Source organism: Heptranchias perlo, chromosome 14, assembly GCF_035084215.1.
Source record: "Heptranchias perlo isolate sHepPer1 chromosome 14, sHepPer1.hap1, whole genome shotgun sequence".
Lineage (NCBI taxonomy): Eukaryota > Metazoa > Chordata > Chondrichthyes > Hexanchiformes > Hexanchidae > Heptranchias > Heptranchias perlo.
The window spans coordinates 29080467-29097949 of NC_090338.1; the positions used below are offsets into that span (position 1 = coordinate 29080467).

The 17483-nt window shown below is 40.4% G+C and overlaps 1 protein-coding gene across 1 annotated transcript in view; it reads right to left on the bottom strand.

The window, feature by feature from the left end:
• The window catches only part of LOC137332094 (follistatin-related protein 5-like), a 499413-nt gene extending 490822 nt beyond the window's left edge, over nucleotides 1–8591 (bottom strand). Inside the window, exon 1 of the mRNA XM_067995811.1 lies at nucleotides 8466–8591. Coding sequence (XP_067851912.1) covers nucleotides 8466–8591 — 126 coding nt within the window. The remainder of the gene's footprint in view (nucleotides 1–8465) is intronic.
• Between the last annotated feature and the right edge of the window lie 8892 nt (nucleotides 8592–17483).

Below are 17483 nucleotides of genomic sequence, written 5' to 3' on the forward strand. Positions count from 1 at the left end.
TCAAAATTGATGGGGGAAGGGGATGAGGCCTCTGCCGAGGACCCACTGAAAAAGGCCCCAACAAGGAATTTGGGGGAGAGGGGTGACAAAGTCCATGATCGGGGTGGGGGGGGGGGTTCCGGGAAGGGGAGGGGAGTTGGGGGTGGGGGGAGGGGGGTTGGGGGTGGGGGCGAGCCCTGGCCACAAGTGGCCCAAGGCATCCATGGGGCCAAGAGAGGCACTCCTGTTCCTCCTAGCCCGCACAGAACCATTAAAAATTAAACTTACCTGCTGTGCTGGCTTTAGTCAGGCCCATGGTTCAAATGGCACATGTTCCAATAACGTCATCGGGTTCAACTTTGTCATTTAATTAGGCCCCCGCTCCTCTGGGGCAAACCACCTTCCCACGCCTGGTTTCAGGCTAGTTAAATGGTTGGGGGCGGGAAAATGTCGGGAACATGGCGCAAACCACCCTGCCATCTTAACCACCCTCCCACCTACAGCTCCATTTCTGCCAAGTGGGAAGGGGTTAAAATTCCCTCTAACGTGAATTGAATCCATGGTCTGATCAACATTATCCAGCAGCACTGATCTATGATTCAATTGTCTTTTACTACAAAGTTATGCTGATACCAGTATCGATTTGGCACCAAGTTTGTAATATAACAGAATGACATACTTTGATTAGTGAGTCATGGCCAATGCATGCTATAATTAACAGGATTTGAACAAGGTCTACTGTATATTGCAATTTTATTTAAAATAAGCATTTACCACAAGAGCAATTCACAATGTGTAGTATAGGAAGAAATAATGTTGCTCAAGCCGTCTTACACTTCCCAGATCAGTCTGTTATCTTGTTCCACTGGACTGATCACCACCACAGATAAATGGAGCAGACAAGCTGTTTCTATGTATTGCCTTCCATTATTCCTATGGGTCTCATTTCATAAAATCATGTGCCCATCACAACAATTTCTTGGCATCAACTATAGTCAGCTTTTCTTAATCAAGCTTCATCTGGGGAATGTTGTAGCAGAACTACAATCCAAACAAAACCTTATGTTCAAGGTTAGAGGACAATTTCAAATTTCAACTCCCCGTTGCACATTGATCCTAGGAGTTAATGTTGGGTCACTTTATATGCATCAATTGGACAGCTTATCTAATTTGAAGTGCCATTTGGAAAGGTTATGTCTAATATATTGCAGCTCATTGAATTGTAGTAAGCTAACTTCATTAGGCCCCTCATATTTTCAGAGATTTTAAGCGTGAACAGGGAGCAATAAACAAAGTCTCAAGCTCATTGGATTTCAATGGATTATACACCTAAAAGTTAATGGGGGTGATTTTAACTCCCAAGAACAGGTGGGTTGGGGGTGGGTGGAGTTGAAAATAGTTGTTTTTTTGGGTCGCAACCGCAAAATTTTCGGACTTTGCATTCCCAGTGGGAAGCCTGGACTTTTACCGCCCAAGTTAAACTTAGAAGTGAAGCTGGGTTGCGGTCGCAATCCAAAAACAACTATTTTCAACTCCCACCCGCCCCCAACCCACCTGTTCTTGGGGGTTGAAATCACCCCCAATGTCAGGTGCCATTTTTTTAAAAAACAAATTACTCATCTAAACATGTCTCAGATACTCAAAACAAGTTCAAAAAGGTAATAAGGACACGAAAAAGGCATTACCATAACTTTTATAAATATATGTGCAAGCCTCAAGAGGTCCAGCTAATAACATGGCCTAATTTTTTTTTTTAAATGGTTTTATACTTGCTAGTAACCAGTTTGCAAGCCTAGATGTTATGACAATCCACGACCTCTACCACCTAGAAGGACAAGGGCAGCAGACACATGGGAACAACACCACCTGCACGTTCCCCTCCAAGTCACACATCATCCTGACTTGGAAATATATCATCGTTCCTTCATTGTCGCTGGGTCAAAATCCTGGAATTCCCTACCTAACAGCACTGTGGGAGAACCTCCACCACACGGATTGCAACAGTTCAAGAAGGCGGCTCATCACCACCTTCTCAAGAGCAATTAGGGATAGGCAATAAATGCTGGCCTTGCCAGCGACACCCACATCCCATGAGCGAATAAAAAAAACACATCATTAAATCGTACATACAATAACTACTGTCACACAAGCACAACTTGAATTGAAACACAAGGGTACAGGGCAAACTCAGGTGCCACATACAAAACTATTTCTGACAAGTAAACCAGGCAGATGTTTTTGACACCGTTGTGATGCTGATCGATAGTCTGTGTGTTGCTACTGTTGAGAGCTATTGTTGTCAGCAATAATTGTGTCTAACATAGGTAAATCCTTTTTCAAATAATAGAAAAATGTTTTAGCTGTCACTATTATATTTTCACATTTGCATTGTTAGAATGCCCTATTTTCTGACTTCTCATTCTTATAGTTTATAGAAATGCTTCATAAATTGCCTAATTGTCACAGTGCCTAACAGCATTGGATGATTATACCACAGAGCCATAGAATCCTACAGCATTTGGAGAAGGCATTTTAACCTGTGTTGGTGCCAACTCTGTTAGATAATCAAAAACTAATCTCACTGCCCTGCTTCTTTGTCAGAGTCCTATATCTTCCTTTAACACATATGCATTATTACATAATTCAGGTATTTCTGCACAAACAAACAACAAATTGCCATCAACTTTTCCATAAAACATTATTCTCACAATAGTATTTGTTAGGTGTAGTAAATCAAGTAATCAAACGGCAACCTCATAATATAATTACTGACAATAATTTAATCAAAATAAGAATGTAAGAAAGCATGCAACTAGAAGGAGACTGTTGGGCATATTCCACACACCAAATGCAATCTTCCCCATCATGAACGCTGCATGACAAATTTAATCTTCAGAAGGTTTTGCATAATTTTTCCCTGATGCTCAAAGATAGCCAAGCAAAACTCCACAATCTCTCTTTCCAATGAAAGCTGCATAATTCAAGCCTGACCAGTTTTTTTGCCAGATATCTCGATAGCCCCAGCACAGAAATTATCATATTTCATGGAGCATTTATCACCGCTGCCCAAACTTATCCTTGAAACCTTTAATCCCATTCCTTACCAGATAATTATCTAGTTTTCTTTTGAAAGAATTAATTGACACATCAACAACTGCTTTTGCTGGAAGTCTGTTCCGTATATGCCCTGGCACAGGCAAGACGAGACAAGTGGCCTCCTTCTGTGCTGTATCATACTATGATATTCTGTAGGAAAATCTTTTTCTCCCTAGTCTCACTTAAAGCATTTTAATTTTAGACTTGTGGGGGCCAATTTTTATTTTCAGCAGAGGTGGAGAAAGAGTGGTCACATATCAATTGCTCATTAAGACCTCCCCGATTTTCCTTTCCATTGAAGTCAATGCAAAAGCTAAATTTGGGCAAGGTGTACAATGAGAAACCAATCCACAACTGCCAGTTGTCCTCCCCCGCTGAAAGTTAAAATTGCCTCCACGCTTTTTAGTCCTACACAGTTTTGACACGTGCAAGGCAACACCTTGTATTATCCAACTCATGTCAGTTTATATGCAATAGGTGACATTATACTACAGATTCAAAAGTTAAAGAGCTGTTGGAAAATCATTTTCTTAGCAACAGATCAAAATAATTTGCTTTCGAACTATGTAAAATGATTGAGAAACACAACATAAAATTGTCACATTTGCAGTTGGTACCAAACTATGGGGGACTATACAGCTTGATGAAGTAGCCAGGAAATTACAGAGGACCTAGACTAAATTTCTAAGAGGTTAGAACTATAGAGGATGACATTGATTATAGATAAATGCAAGGTCTTAGACACCAAGAAGTGAATGGCATCAATTAGTTAGGGGAAAGACTGAAAGAGATCCAAGAGTCAGAGTGAATTCAATATTGACCCTATCCAGTTGCAGCAGAGCAGGAAACAAAGCAAACAGAATATTAACCTTTATTGCCAAATCAGTATAGTGCAAATCTGAAGCTATCATGATGAAGCCTAATAGAGATCTGGTCAGGCTACACCTTGAATGCCACATTCACTGTCACTGAGGAACAAGAGAAATAGTGAGATCCAAGAAGCAATGCAGAGAAGGGTAATGAGGTTGATCCTTTGGGGTAAATTTAATGCCGAGCTGGGAAGAAAGCTGGAGGGGGGTATTTCCAGGATTTGCGGATGGGAAACCCAGAAATATGGGTTTCCTGGACGTCCTTACGATTTTGACTTGGAAATATATCATCGTTCCTTCATTGTCGCTGGGTCAAAATCCTGGAATTCCCTACCTAACAGCACTGTGGGAGAACCTTCACCACACTGACTGCAACAGTTCAAGAAGGCGGCTCACCACCACCTTCTCAAGGGAAATTAATGATGGGCAATAAATGCTGGACTTGCAATTCTTTTCAGTAGGTTTCCTGGCTGACTGTCAGTCAGACGCAAGAGCTGCCAGCAGGTATGTTGGAGTTCGGGGCTGGGGATTGGGGCCCGGCCCCAAGGAGTTAAAAATAAAAATGCTGTTAAAATGGAGGCTGCAGTCTCCTTAAAAGATTTGACTGACTGACCCGCCTCCTGGGAGTGGATTTGTCACTTGCCCCTCGACTCGCCTCCGTTGAAACTGGACGTGGGCGTGTTGGAGTCGGCTTTTACTTCTTTACAATTTTTACCTTCCCACCCGCCCCCAACCCACCCATTCTTGGGATTAAAATTTACTCCCTTGTGTCAGAGGACTGAATTATGGGAAATTGTTAAAAAATACATGGCTGTTCAGATTTGAATAGGTGAATAGAGGTGAATGAGAGGGAACTATATGGAGGCATACAAGATACTGAATGGAAAAAGAAACATTAACACTGAGCATTATTTCATGGTTGCAGGACAAGGGAATATAAGAAAGATTTGCATTTATATAGCACCTTTCATGCCCTCAGAGCATCCCAAAGTATTTTACAGCAAATTAAGTACTTTTGAGTGAACTCACTTATGTAGACAAACACACCAGCCAATTTGCTAAGCTCCACAAATAATAACATTAGATAAATGATCAGTTAATCTGTTTTTGTTGACGTTGTTTGAGGGATGGATGATGGCCAGGATATTGGCAGATCTCCCCTTCTCTTCAAATAATGCCATGTATCTTTTACATCCACCTGAAAAGGCAGATGACGCTGCAAATTAACATCAATTCTGAAAAACAGCACCTCTGACAATGCAGCACTCTTAGTACTGTGTTAGTCTAGATTATATGCTTAATTCATGGAGTGGGACTTGAACCTACAACTTTCTGTCTCAGCTGAGATTGCACTGTTGATTCAAACTGACACACAAGTATTAATGAGTAAAAGATAAGTTCAAGACTGACATCAGGAAGGACTGCTTGATATAAAAAGTGGCCAATACCTGAATCATCTTCCAGTTGGGGAATGGAGGCAAAAGCTCTGGAGTAATTCATGCAGCAACTAGATGCTGTGATGGGGGAAAGCATAGATTTCTATGGAAAGGTGAGCTAGATGGGATGAAATGCCTCACTTATGAGAACTTCTGTGTGAATATTCAAACTTAAGTGAGTGCTGGCATTTGGCAATAGAACAGTTTAATAAGCAGTTAAAAAGCAAAGATTAGTTTTGTACTTTTTCTTCAAAAACTCAATTCACAAAATCCATTACATTTGAGAGATACAACAGTGACCAACAGTTTGTCACAATGCGTGAAGCCAATAAGGTTTTGCCATTATTGAACACCTGAAATTAGTTGTTAGACACAGGACTCTGAAAAGCCAAGTTCAATTGGACTCATGAACAATTTTCAGGAGTCTCATACTGAATTCAAGGGGGTAGAATTTCAACTTGCCAGCTGGGCAGAAAACTGGCATGGCAGATTGGCCGCCCATTATAGAATCTGCCCAACTTTAATTTCTATTGAAATCAGTTTTAAACTCAGGTGGCAAATTAAAAATCTACCCCAAGGAATAAGTAGAAAAAAAACTGCAGCAATGGTGTTCTGTCTCTAGATATTTTTAAACTCACAACTGTATCTCCTCATGCTCTCAACTCACCATCATATTGGTGCCTCCTTCAGCCTACTCAGCAATTCCCTAGCTTCTGGTTTCAATGACCACATCCCCACTTCCACTGTTCTTCCAGTACAACACCCAGCTTTGCATTCTCAAATCCAAAGCCACAGGTTAAAATCACAAACACCTGGCCCAGTTGTACTGCTAGATTTAGATTGACCACATCAAACATCACCTCTTTCTGCAGTCAAACCCAACTACTGCTCCTGGATCATCCCAATGGACAAGAACAATTCCTTCTACTCTATCATCAGTAGCTGAGAGTTCAACCATCTCACCACCGAACTCTGGAATTCTCTACATAAACCATTCCATCTTGGTACATCTCTCCTCACCTTTGATAGTCTCCATAAACCTACCATTGCACTTCTGGCTTTTCCCCTACTCCAGCATGAGTCCAACACCCACTTTGTGAAGTGCCTTGGAAAGGTTTGTAATGATAAAGGCATCATATAAGTACAAGTTGTTGTTTTGGAAAAAACAATAGGATATCTATTAATTAAACATGATGGTAATCATAAATATTCCAGTAACCTTTACTTTTATTATACTGATATGCTTTCTAATCTGAATGACTATTGCCCATTAGACAGATATCATTTTTGACTAACATGCATTTTTGAACATGTGACAGCTACTGAAACTAAGGATTCTTAAAAAGGATTTTAAAGCTGTATAAACTCTCAGTTGAAATAGCTGAAGTGAATAAAGAAGTTTGATATACTGGGCATACTGGTTATTGGACTATCTTCTACAGTTTTGTGCTTCTAGTTCACACACCTTTCGTGTCTCAATCATCCACCTGGCTGCATCTGTCACAATACATTAATCTAAGAGTATATTTTCAGAGACTGCACTCCGGGAGTGAAGTCTTACCTGACTGGGACATGGATTGGAGAATCATGTGAGAAGGTCAGTAGAATAAATGACTGGAAAATCACAAGCTTTCAAATTGGGTTTGCTGACCTCCACACCCGATCTCTGATTCACCCTCCCACCCCCAACCCAGTCAGATAAACTCTACACAGGAGTGGAGTCTCCAAAAATGTCAATATATCTTACTGTAGAGGAATGATCCTTTTAACTTCTTTACACAACCTGGATTTTATAAACAAATATCAATTTTGAATGAATTGATGAATGTTCCCCCAGTGCATTCAAGGTAATTTACCAAAGTTTAGAACCCAATCCATTATCACATCCTTGTCCTTAATGGCCTCAAAAAAACTAGAGTACAGCATTTAAACTGGTCATTTAAGTGCAAATAAGACCTGTTACTTTTAAAATCTGCAGGCATTATGGATTTTGCCTCAATGTACCTCCCACTAAATTTCATAAGGCTTCAAAGCACCAATATGATTATTCATCATGTAAACACAGCCTGGTTAATTGAATAGGGTTAGCAAAAATTGCTTATTTACATGCGAGTTTAATCCAGAGACCACTTACCCACCCTTATAAGAGTGTGGTCACATTCAGTCTTTAGATGAGATTTTCTTTGTTGTGATGCTTCCTGTACTATGCAGTACATTGAACCCATATGTATTCATCCTGAGAGACTTCAACAGCTTTGATTTTACAATGAACTAGGCCACCTTTTTGTTGATTTGTGACATTTCTCTGTCAGCAAGCACATGCCACCATATTCCAAGATCACTTGTTCATGTAACTGCCAATAAATGGTCAGTCCCATTGTAAAAATAAGAGCCGTAATAAAATATTATAAGATCAATGGGACCCCAATTGCATTTTAACCCAAGCTGAGTGGGGCAACCGCCATAGCTTTCCCATCAGGTTAATGCAGGTCAGCAGCTGTGTCTGGAAGGACGAAGAGGCCCAAATGGTAAGTCAGAAACTTTCCTTTGTGGGGCCAGGAAGAGCAGGAGTCCAAGACCCTCCCAAAAATCTCTCTCCTACACTTACCTGGCAGCCAGCAGCTGCTTTGTGTCCGGGTGGGAAGTGGACCAGCAGCATTTAAATGAGACTCGGTGGTCACAATCAGGGAAGACTTCCGGCTGCCACTGGCAGGTGAGAAATTAACTTGAAGTTTTCCCGCTAGAAACCGTTCTCCCAAAGGGAGAAGACTTGTGGCTCTTCTCTGCACCACTTCCAGAGTTTGAATGTCAATAATAAGACATGGAAAGAAAATGAAAAATAAAGTAATTCACCCTGTCATCACCCTGAACCAAAAGCAACAATTCTGCTAACTACTTATGATCCTGCAAAACAGCCTCTAAAAATAACATAAAGTTACAAACATTACAGAGTCCCATTCTGTGCTTTGAATTGCAAATAGCCTTTTTGTGCTGGTAATTCTTATTGAGATAGCTCATTTATGGCAAATCTAGATTATATACCAATCAGTCTATAATGGCCAGCTACGTAAAACAGTGTTGTTACCTCTTGGCGGAGCGTGACTCCATGTAAATAAAGCTTCCTGGCCGTTTTCTTTTCCAACCATCCTTCTGCCATCAACAAGCATATGCCAAGCAAGGAAAGAAATGACGACAACACACTGGACTTCATTGGATCAAGTCTGTCAGAAACAAGATAACAATCGTTACATATTGTTACTCTTTCCAGAATGTGCTTTTTTAAATAAAATTTGCCTTGATTATCTTATCTCTCTTAATAGCTGGTTATCCTTGACGTTATGCATTTAGGCATAATTGTTGTTTAAACTGTACAATGTCATATTAATCATACATGAGTAGCTAATGACAGTTTTATGAGCCCAGACATCTGATGCTGGATGTTCCATAGGTATAAATCCTAAGCATATAAATAGTATTTTAACAGGAAGCTCAGAATATTTTGGTACAGTAACAGGAATGGACAACAAAATGAAGATTTTTCATGACACCCTTGTTTTGACAATAACATTCAGTTCTTATCTTGCAATAAGGTACCTTACTTCACTCAATTCTAATTTCTATCGGAATAATTTGCAATGCATTAATAGTGAATATTTGCCAGGGAAATATGGAATGCAAAATCTATCCTATTCAGAAAGAACACCAAATTTTTGTAATCTAGTCATTTGTAAGTTAAAATGGCAATATGGCAAAGCATTATGGGATACCAATGCACTGTATCTTGGCAAAGAAATAGGGCTGATTTTAGGGCAGTGGCGGAAAACAGCTGGTATCAGATTGGAAAGGAAAAATTGGGCGGGGTGTGTAACACACAGCCGATCAGCTACCACAGTTTTTTGCCTGGTGATAAAAGTTAAAACTTACCCCAGTGAGTCCTGGATTTCAACTATGTCACCCTCGAGCTACTGAGTGCGATTTGAATAGCCTATGCCATTATATTGTGGGGATAAACTGAACAGTCACTCTAGACTGCTAGTATATACATTCTCCTACATTACAACAGCGACGACACTTCAAAAGTACTGCATTGGCTTTACAGCACTTTGGAACTTCCTGAGGTTATGAAAGGCGCTATACAAGTGCTGTCATCTTGAAAATCCCATGGAGGAGAAATATCAATAGATTTATTTATTACTAATAGGGTTTTGCTGCCATATAAAAGAAAAGACTTATGTAGCACATCCCAATGCACTTCACAGTCAATGAATTACTTTTGAAGCAAACACAACAGCCGATTTGTGTACAGCAAGGTCCCATAAACTGCAATGAGATCAATGCCCAATTAATCTATTTTCATGACATCGGTTGAGGGATGAATGTTGGCAAGGGCATCGTGAGAAACCCCTGCCCCTCTTCCTTGAAAAAAATGCCACAGGATCTTTTACATTCACCCGATCAGGCAAACCTCTCCTCTGAAAGATGGCACCTCCAAACTTGCAGCACTACCTCAGTACTGCACTAGATTATGTACTCACATTTGTGTAATGGGACTTGAACCCATGACCTTCTGACTCAGAGGTGAGAGCAGTACCATTCAGCCAAACTGAGATTATATATAGAATTAACAGCACCTGAATATCAGTTTTGAAAAGTATTTTACAATGTTTTTGTTCTGAGATTTAGTATAGAGCCAAATACTCATCATAGTTCAGTGGTGCAATTAGATGCAATTCATTCATGAGGAGAATTTCTGCAGGAAGCAACAGGGGGTTGAAGGTAGTCCAGTAGATGTTGTATATGTGGACTTTCAAAAGGCATTTGATAAAGTACCACATTACAGACTTATTTGGAAAATAGAAGCACGTGGGATTATGGTGGTAACTTGGGTACATAATTGGCTAAGGGATAGGAGGCAGAGAGTAGTGGTGAACGGAAGTTTTTCTGACTGGAGAGAAGTATGCAGTGGGGTCCCCCCAGGGATCAGTATTAGGACCATTGCTTCTCTTGTTATATATAAATGACCTGGACTTGGGTATAGGGAGTACAATTTTGAAGTTTGCGGATAATACCAAACTTGGCAATGTAGTAAATAGTGAGGAGGATAGTAGCAGACTTCAGGAGGACTTAGATAGGATGGTGAAATGGGCAGATGGCAGATGTAATTTAATGCGGATAAGTGTGAAGTGATGCATTTTGGGAGGAACAACATGGAGGCAGTATAATCTAAATGGTGCTATTTTGAGGGTGGTGTAAGAGCAGAGGGACCTCGGGTTGCATATTCACAAATCTTTGAAGGTGGCAAGGGCAAGTTGATATGGCAGTTAAGAAAGCATATGGGATACGTGGCTTTGTAAATAGGGGCATTGAATACAAAAACAAAGAAGTCATGCCATACCTTTACAAATCACCGGTTAGGCCTCAGCTAGAATATTGTGGTCCATTCTGGGCACCACACTTTAGGAAGGATGTCAAGGCCTAGGAGAGGGTACAGAGGAGGTTTACCAGGATGATACCAGGGATGAGGGACTTCAGTTATGTGGAGAGATTGGAGAAGCTGGGATTATTCTCCGTGGAGCAGAGACGGTTAAGGGGAGATTTAATAGAGGTATTTAAAACTATAAGGAGTTTTGATAGTTTCTCCTTACTTGCTCTGTTTCCTCTGGCAAGGGGGTCGGTAACCAGAAGTCATAGGTTTAAAATAATTGGCAAAATAACTAGAGGGGAAATGAGGAGATTTTTTTTTTAAAGTGTTAAGATCTGGAACCCACTAACTGAAAGGGTGGTAGAAGCAGATTCGATAGGAACTTTCAAAAGGCAATTGGACACGTACTTGAAGAGGACTAATTTGCAGAGTTATGGGGAAAAAGTTGGGATTAATTGGACAGTTCTTTCAAAGAGCCAGCACAGGCACAACAGGCTGAATGGCCTCCTTCTGTAGCAGCAAGATTCTATGATTCTCCCAATCTCCTGCTATAATTTTGATGGAAGATCAGCAGCAACCCAAATGACAAACCATTGTTTACACCTTTTCTCCAGAGTTTCTGCTGGTCTTCGAGGTTACTGCTGGAGCTCGGGAGAATGGTGCCCCCCCCCAACCCCGGAAATTCCAGGTATTTATTTTTAGACAAACACCCCTCCTCCTTGTGAATTACATTCTTCAGACTCACTAAATGGATTACCAATGTGCTGGTAGAAGTCCTGCTGAGGTCATGAAAATATGTAAATATGAGATGTCACTACTCATATTGATCATTTCTTGCAGGAAAGCAAAAATGCATCTTTGTTTTCAGCATAAAACTGAGCCAGGCAAGCCTGCTGTACTCCAGGGCACTGTTGATGACTAGCACCTGGCTCATTGATGGATCTGGAAAAACAGGCCTGTATCTAGGTACTGAGCTGGCCCTCCCGACCCAACAGGGAGCACCCTGCTGACAGACAAGTTAATGTTCCAGGTACAACCCTGTATCAGAACTGGAAAAAAATTACAATGAAGTACATTTAAAAAAGGAACAGAACAAAAGGAAAGGAATGGGAAAAATACACACACATGAAAGTAAATAGAATGACTTGTAAAGTGCTAAAAAGGAAAACAGATAAGAGCAAGCAAATAAAAAAATTAAAGACACTTGAGACACAGAAAACATGTGAATAGCTGATGCTGTGGAGGGACTAAGGTAGGTTTGAAATAAAATCAGGAGCAGCTGGCAAAGTGGAACAGAATCCAGTAATCTGAGAAAGAAAGAAGCAGGCCAACACCAAGGCTGCAGACTGCCATGCCAGCACAGTGTTGTGACAGAGGGTCACCACCCCAAGTGCCAACCCTGGGCACCAAGATCATTCGGGGTCCCTTGCGCAACTCCCCGCCCCCACTACTGGGGGCCCCATATATGCACAGCGCATTTAAGGTGACTGCAATGAATTTGATTGACCTGTGGGCAAAATAACTTGGATTTATATAGCATTTCTGAGATATAGAAATAGCATATCCATGTATTTTACTGGTGAAAAGATGATCATTGAGCAGAAACAGAAGGAATTGGGGGGAGGCTGTGTTTATGGGGTCCTTTTAAGCAGGGATGTAAGCAAGGAGAAGTAGTGTGGGGAGAATTCCAATGGGTAGGGGTTGAAATATCAACCTCTGATAATACAGCAGATGGAGCAGGGGATGAGCAGTAGACCTGGGCCAGAGAAGCACAGGTTGCAGACAGAGATGTATGGCTGGAGTAAATCATTCAGATAGGGTACAGCAGGGTTGTGGAGCATTTTAAAGTTGATTCATTGCGGCATAAGGAGCCACTGGAGCGTGACAATGACAGGTTGGATGGGTGTGGATTTAGTGCAGACTGAAACTTCAGCAGTCTCCTGTGTAGCTACTAACACATTTCTAAATAAAACTTAAGTCCTAATAGAGCAACCATTGATAATTTGCATTACACCCAATTTATGCTAATGCAAACCTATAATCTAATTGTAGTATTAAGACAAAGAGCCCAAAGTTCTGACTAGATTTCTTTTCATGATATATGGTGGCCATGACAAATATCTTCTATATATTCTGTGAGAAGAGTGCATTGTTATTCTGTTCTAAAAGATTTTCAAGTCAATATCACTACAGTGCAACAGGAATTGCAATCTTCTCTCCATTCAACTGAAATCTTTGTAAACTGCATTAGGGTCACATATAAAACTATACATATAGTATAAATATTTTTTTAAAATCTTCATTCTTATCCAAATCCTTCCATCAACTCACCCACCCCCTCTAACCTTACATCCAATCTCATGCCCTTCATTCTTCTAACTCTGGCCTAACCCCTCCATCTCTCCCTCTGCCTTTAAAAGCCTTTTGAGAACCCATCTCCTCAGCCAAGCTTTCCATCACCTCTCGTAATTCACCCTCTAAGGCTCGGCATCTATTCCTTTCTTTCTCTGAAGTACCTTGAGACATTTCTCTAGATTAAAAGGTAAGTGGGTTTATGTGAAAAACTGGGCACCTAAGTGACTCCTTTGGACTTACCTCTCTAGTCAAAAAGTCAGAATTACAAATAGGATTAGTCACATCTTTTGAATGTAAAATGGATGATGTGTCATGATTAAGTTAAATCATTGCCTGGTGTGCAGTATAAACTAATTTCAGGTAAGCATCCCTGATGTGCAATGCAGCTAAATGATTGCTTAAAGAGAGGCCTCCTTGCAATTTTGCAGAAGATGAAGATTGCAATAGGCAAGGTAAACGTTACACAATGATACTGCAAAGGAATACAATTTTGTTTTTAGGTATTCAATAACATTTTGTAATGTGAGTCATATAACAAAAGAAAAACCTTTGCCAATTAAACTTCAGTGGTGACGATTCTCTCTTCCGAACAATGCTCAGTCAGGACAGCAGTGGGAACATTATAATTGGCCTCAGCATACTTGGGCTAAGAAGTAGCAAAAAAATAGCTAGGTTTCTTGCTCCCGATAACTGACCCCTATTGAGGCGTGCATGTGAGACATGCAGGTGACTGGGATATAGCTGTTAGAGGAGCTTCATGTAAAAGTATTTGGCAATTTTTTTTTTGGATGGGGAAGAGGTGTGGAGGGAGAAAACCTAGGAAGGTAATGTGCTATTTTGCCACAATGACACATTGATGGGTTTCAACCGGAATTATGCCATCATTGTGTGTTTGTAATCAAAAAACAAATTGCAAAATATTTCTTCATGAAGACAGTACCCCTTTAAGTGCCCCCTCAACACGGACACATACCTTAAAGCTACTAGGTGAAGAATGTTTCTCCCAACATCTCACTGAAACCTGGCTTTTCGTTCAAATTTGCGTTCACAAGAGCATCCCACTGCAGACTTATTAAACACATAGTATTGAATACCTCAGACACACGAGAATCCGCAAATCAGCCTGCTGGTTATTATCTTTATGTTGTAACATCAAAATCATCCTGTACATAAACGGTTTACCCATTGATTATGGTTGAGAAACTAAGCGAATGGTCTGATTTAAGTACGGGCTTATTCTGGAACAGCGGTGTAAAGATATGTCTTTGCAACAAACAGGTTGTGGTACACTGGCAGTCTATCTGGAGTTAGCATTTAAATAAAAGAAGAAACGTGCAGCCCTCAACTATAACGTCGGAGGTTGTAATCTAAACTACGATTATTTTAGCACTTCAAAAACAGGTTTCCAATATCTTGTTTATCACACTGTAAGCAATTGTAACATTATATGCAAGTATTGCATTTTAAATCATCAATAAAAGCAGCATTAAATTGATTCCGATTTATTAAAAAACGAATTAAAAATAAGCAAAACATTAGCAGATCATCGCTACCTGATTACTAGAAAGCTCCCGAGTCTGTCTCTGCGAAACGGCGCCACTGAACGCCACAGCGCCGGCAGCTCAGTTCATACAGCAGCCGGGAAACCAGGAGGAGGGAGGAGAGAGGAGAGGGAGGAGGAGAAGGAAGAAGAGGGGAGGAGAAGAGGGGGGAGGAGAAGGAGGAGGAAGGGGAGGATAAGAAGTAAACCATTTGGCATTTCAAAAATCAAAACCTGTACGTCAAACTCAGTTTGTACTTTAGTATAGAGGCAATGTGTTGGGACAATGGGATCCAGTGCTGTCCGTCCATTATAGAAAATTATGTCCAATAGCATTGAAATTGTATTGATATATTCAAAAAAAAGCTAAGATGCACTCACTTGGATTGATCGACTGTGTTCTAGGAAAGTTGGAAAATGGTAACGATTTTCAAAGTAGGATAAAATGGTATTGCTTCGGAGACTGAGGGACGTAATGGTGATTTGTGTCCAATCCAGAATAGTAGCCAAAGGTCTGATGTTCTGTCTGCTTCGGCCCCTCGACAATCCCTGCACACATACACTGTTCCAACCACACAAATTCGCATTGAGAGATACATCTATATTCATATACACACAAATACTCACACTCACAACTCTCCATGGCCGTTCAAAATCGTCCTCTTGACGTGCGGTGACAATTTAATGTAAAAGTCTTATTTCAATAATTAATGGTAATATGTGTTTGTGTGATATCTGACTAAGAACCGTGGAGCTGCTGAAGCAGGAACTGATCTAACTGAAGTGGGGACCGATTACATTTCAGCACTGGTATCCGAAGACAGCTCATTTGGGCTCCAGCATTCCCACACCAGTCCTCCGAACTGACACCCACCCTTAACCAACTACTCAACCGGTTAACACCACTAAGGCAATACTTTAATTTATTACCTTGACCACCCCCAAAAAAATAGCTGTTTGCCTGTTACACCAATGCAATCCTGAATGTCATTTCAATAGACAGCTCACCAATTCAAATACTCATTCAGATTTAATCCGGTTTGTACAAAACCCTAAATTATGTTCTACAAGTGTGTTTATGCACAGATTCTACCGTGTAAAACTAAGAATGAACCCGGCAGAGCCTATTTAACTGATTGTATAAAATATTAAAGATCAAATTCGCCTACACGTCTAACACTTACTTACACCCTCATCAAACCTGTTAATAACAGTCACTTAGTTTGAAGGTCAAGATTCCCGGCTTCCTTAAAATTAAAATGATTGCGTTCATGACTAATTTTATTTAGCATAGCCACATATTAAAAAAACAAGAGTACTAGTTATTACTTCGCTATTGTGGCTGAAATTTTATCTACAGACGAATCCTGTAAATAGTGGAACACCATCCCTCGTTTTTATTTTGATTCACCTCTTCAACTTGCTCAGTCAATACTCTTCAGTCCATTACCGGCACAGCATGCCACAAACTGCAGGTGTAAATCAGTATTACGCCAGTTTCTGCGCAAATCTATGAAAACTGCTTCACTAACGATCAAAATTGCTTAAACTGCGACCAATATTAACTAGAGCTGATAAATCAAAACACTGGGAATAAAACGTTAATCTTGCAAAAGACTACCTTTTAATCCATTAAACTTCTTTACCCAAAGAGCGCAAGAATGTGGAACGCACTACCACAAGGAGTAATTGAGGCGAATAGCAGAGATACATTTAAGGGGAAGCTAGATAAACACATGAAGGAGAAAGGAATAGAAGGGTATGCTGATAGGGGTAGATGAAGGGTGGAAGGAGGTTTATGTGGAGCATGAACTCCAGCATAGACCAGTTGGGCCGAATGGCCTGTTTCTGTGCTGTAGATTCTATGTAATTCTTTGTATAAGCTAGTTGGTGGGACTAGACAAAAAGTGAACATAAAAGTTGTACCAAACGCAAAAGAACAGCTATTCATTCATTCATACACACGTCAGCAGCTCGCCTTAAGAGTTATTAAAATGTGGCACTGGTATTTACTATCGCATCCATTATTAATCAGAAGCATTAGAGACATAATAGTGGGAAAAGTTACTGCCTTTCCTGGGGCCAATTGATAATCGGATGAAGAATGCTAAACATTGCTGTTTTCCGCTAGCTAGCTGGGAGATACATGTATCTCCTCTGCCAAAAATCTCGACTCAAGTTCGATTTTAAAGATTGACAGGGTTTTCCTGAGGTTCTTCTGATTCCTCTCTTAAGGACGTTGCTTTTAGGTCAATGATTTCCTACATCTGCTTTGGATGTGCACACATGCATTAATCTTAATGTATCTGCATTTTATTAAGTGTGCCGCATGGCAGATCTTTGCTACACAAGTCTTTATAAATAGACACTGTCGGTCTGTCACAATGTGCGAGATAGTTTAAATCTATCAATGGCATGTTGCTGAAACTAGCTGGATAAAAGCAAGCGTGATGATTTAAATAACGTGTATTTTCAAAAAGAAGCCTAAGTTAAAGCATCTAAAGACAGAAGCAGAACTAACTCTGAGGGCATACGAGTTGCAGAAGGAAATCGGTTGCAGTGGCATTCCTGCCGCGCATTATATCACTTATGATCACGGCCAGATTTGATGTGCTTTTCCAAATAAATACGATAGAAGTCATTGTGTTTTTTAAATGTGTAATTTTCAAAAACTGTTTACAGCCGTATAACACCCCTGAAATAACCTGACTTAGAATCAAGAGGCTCCTCTTTAATAAACTCTTTCTATGGGGAAATGGGGAATGGGACTAATTGGATAGCTCTTT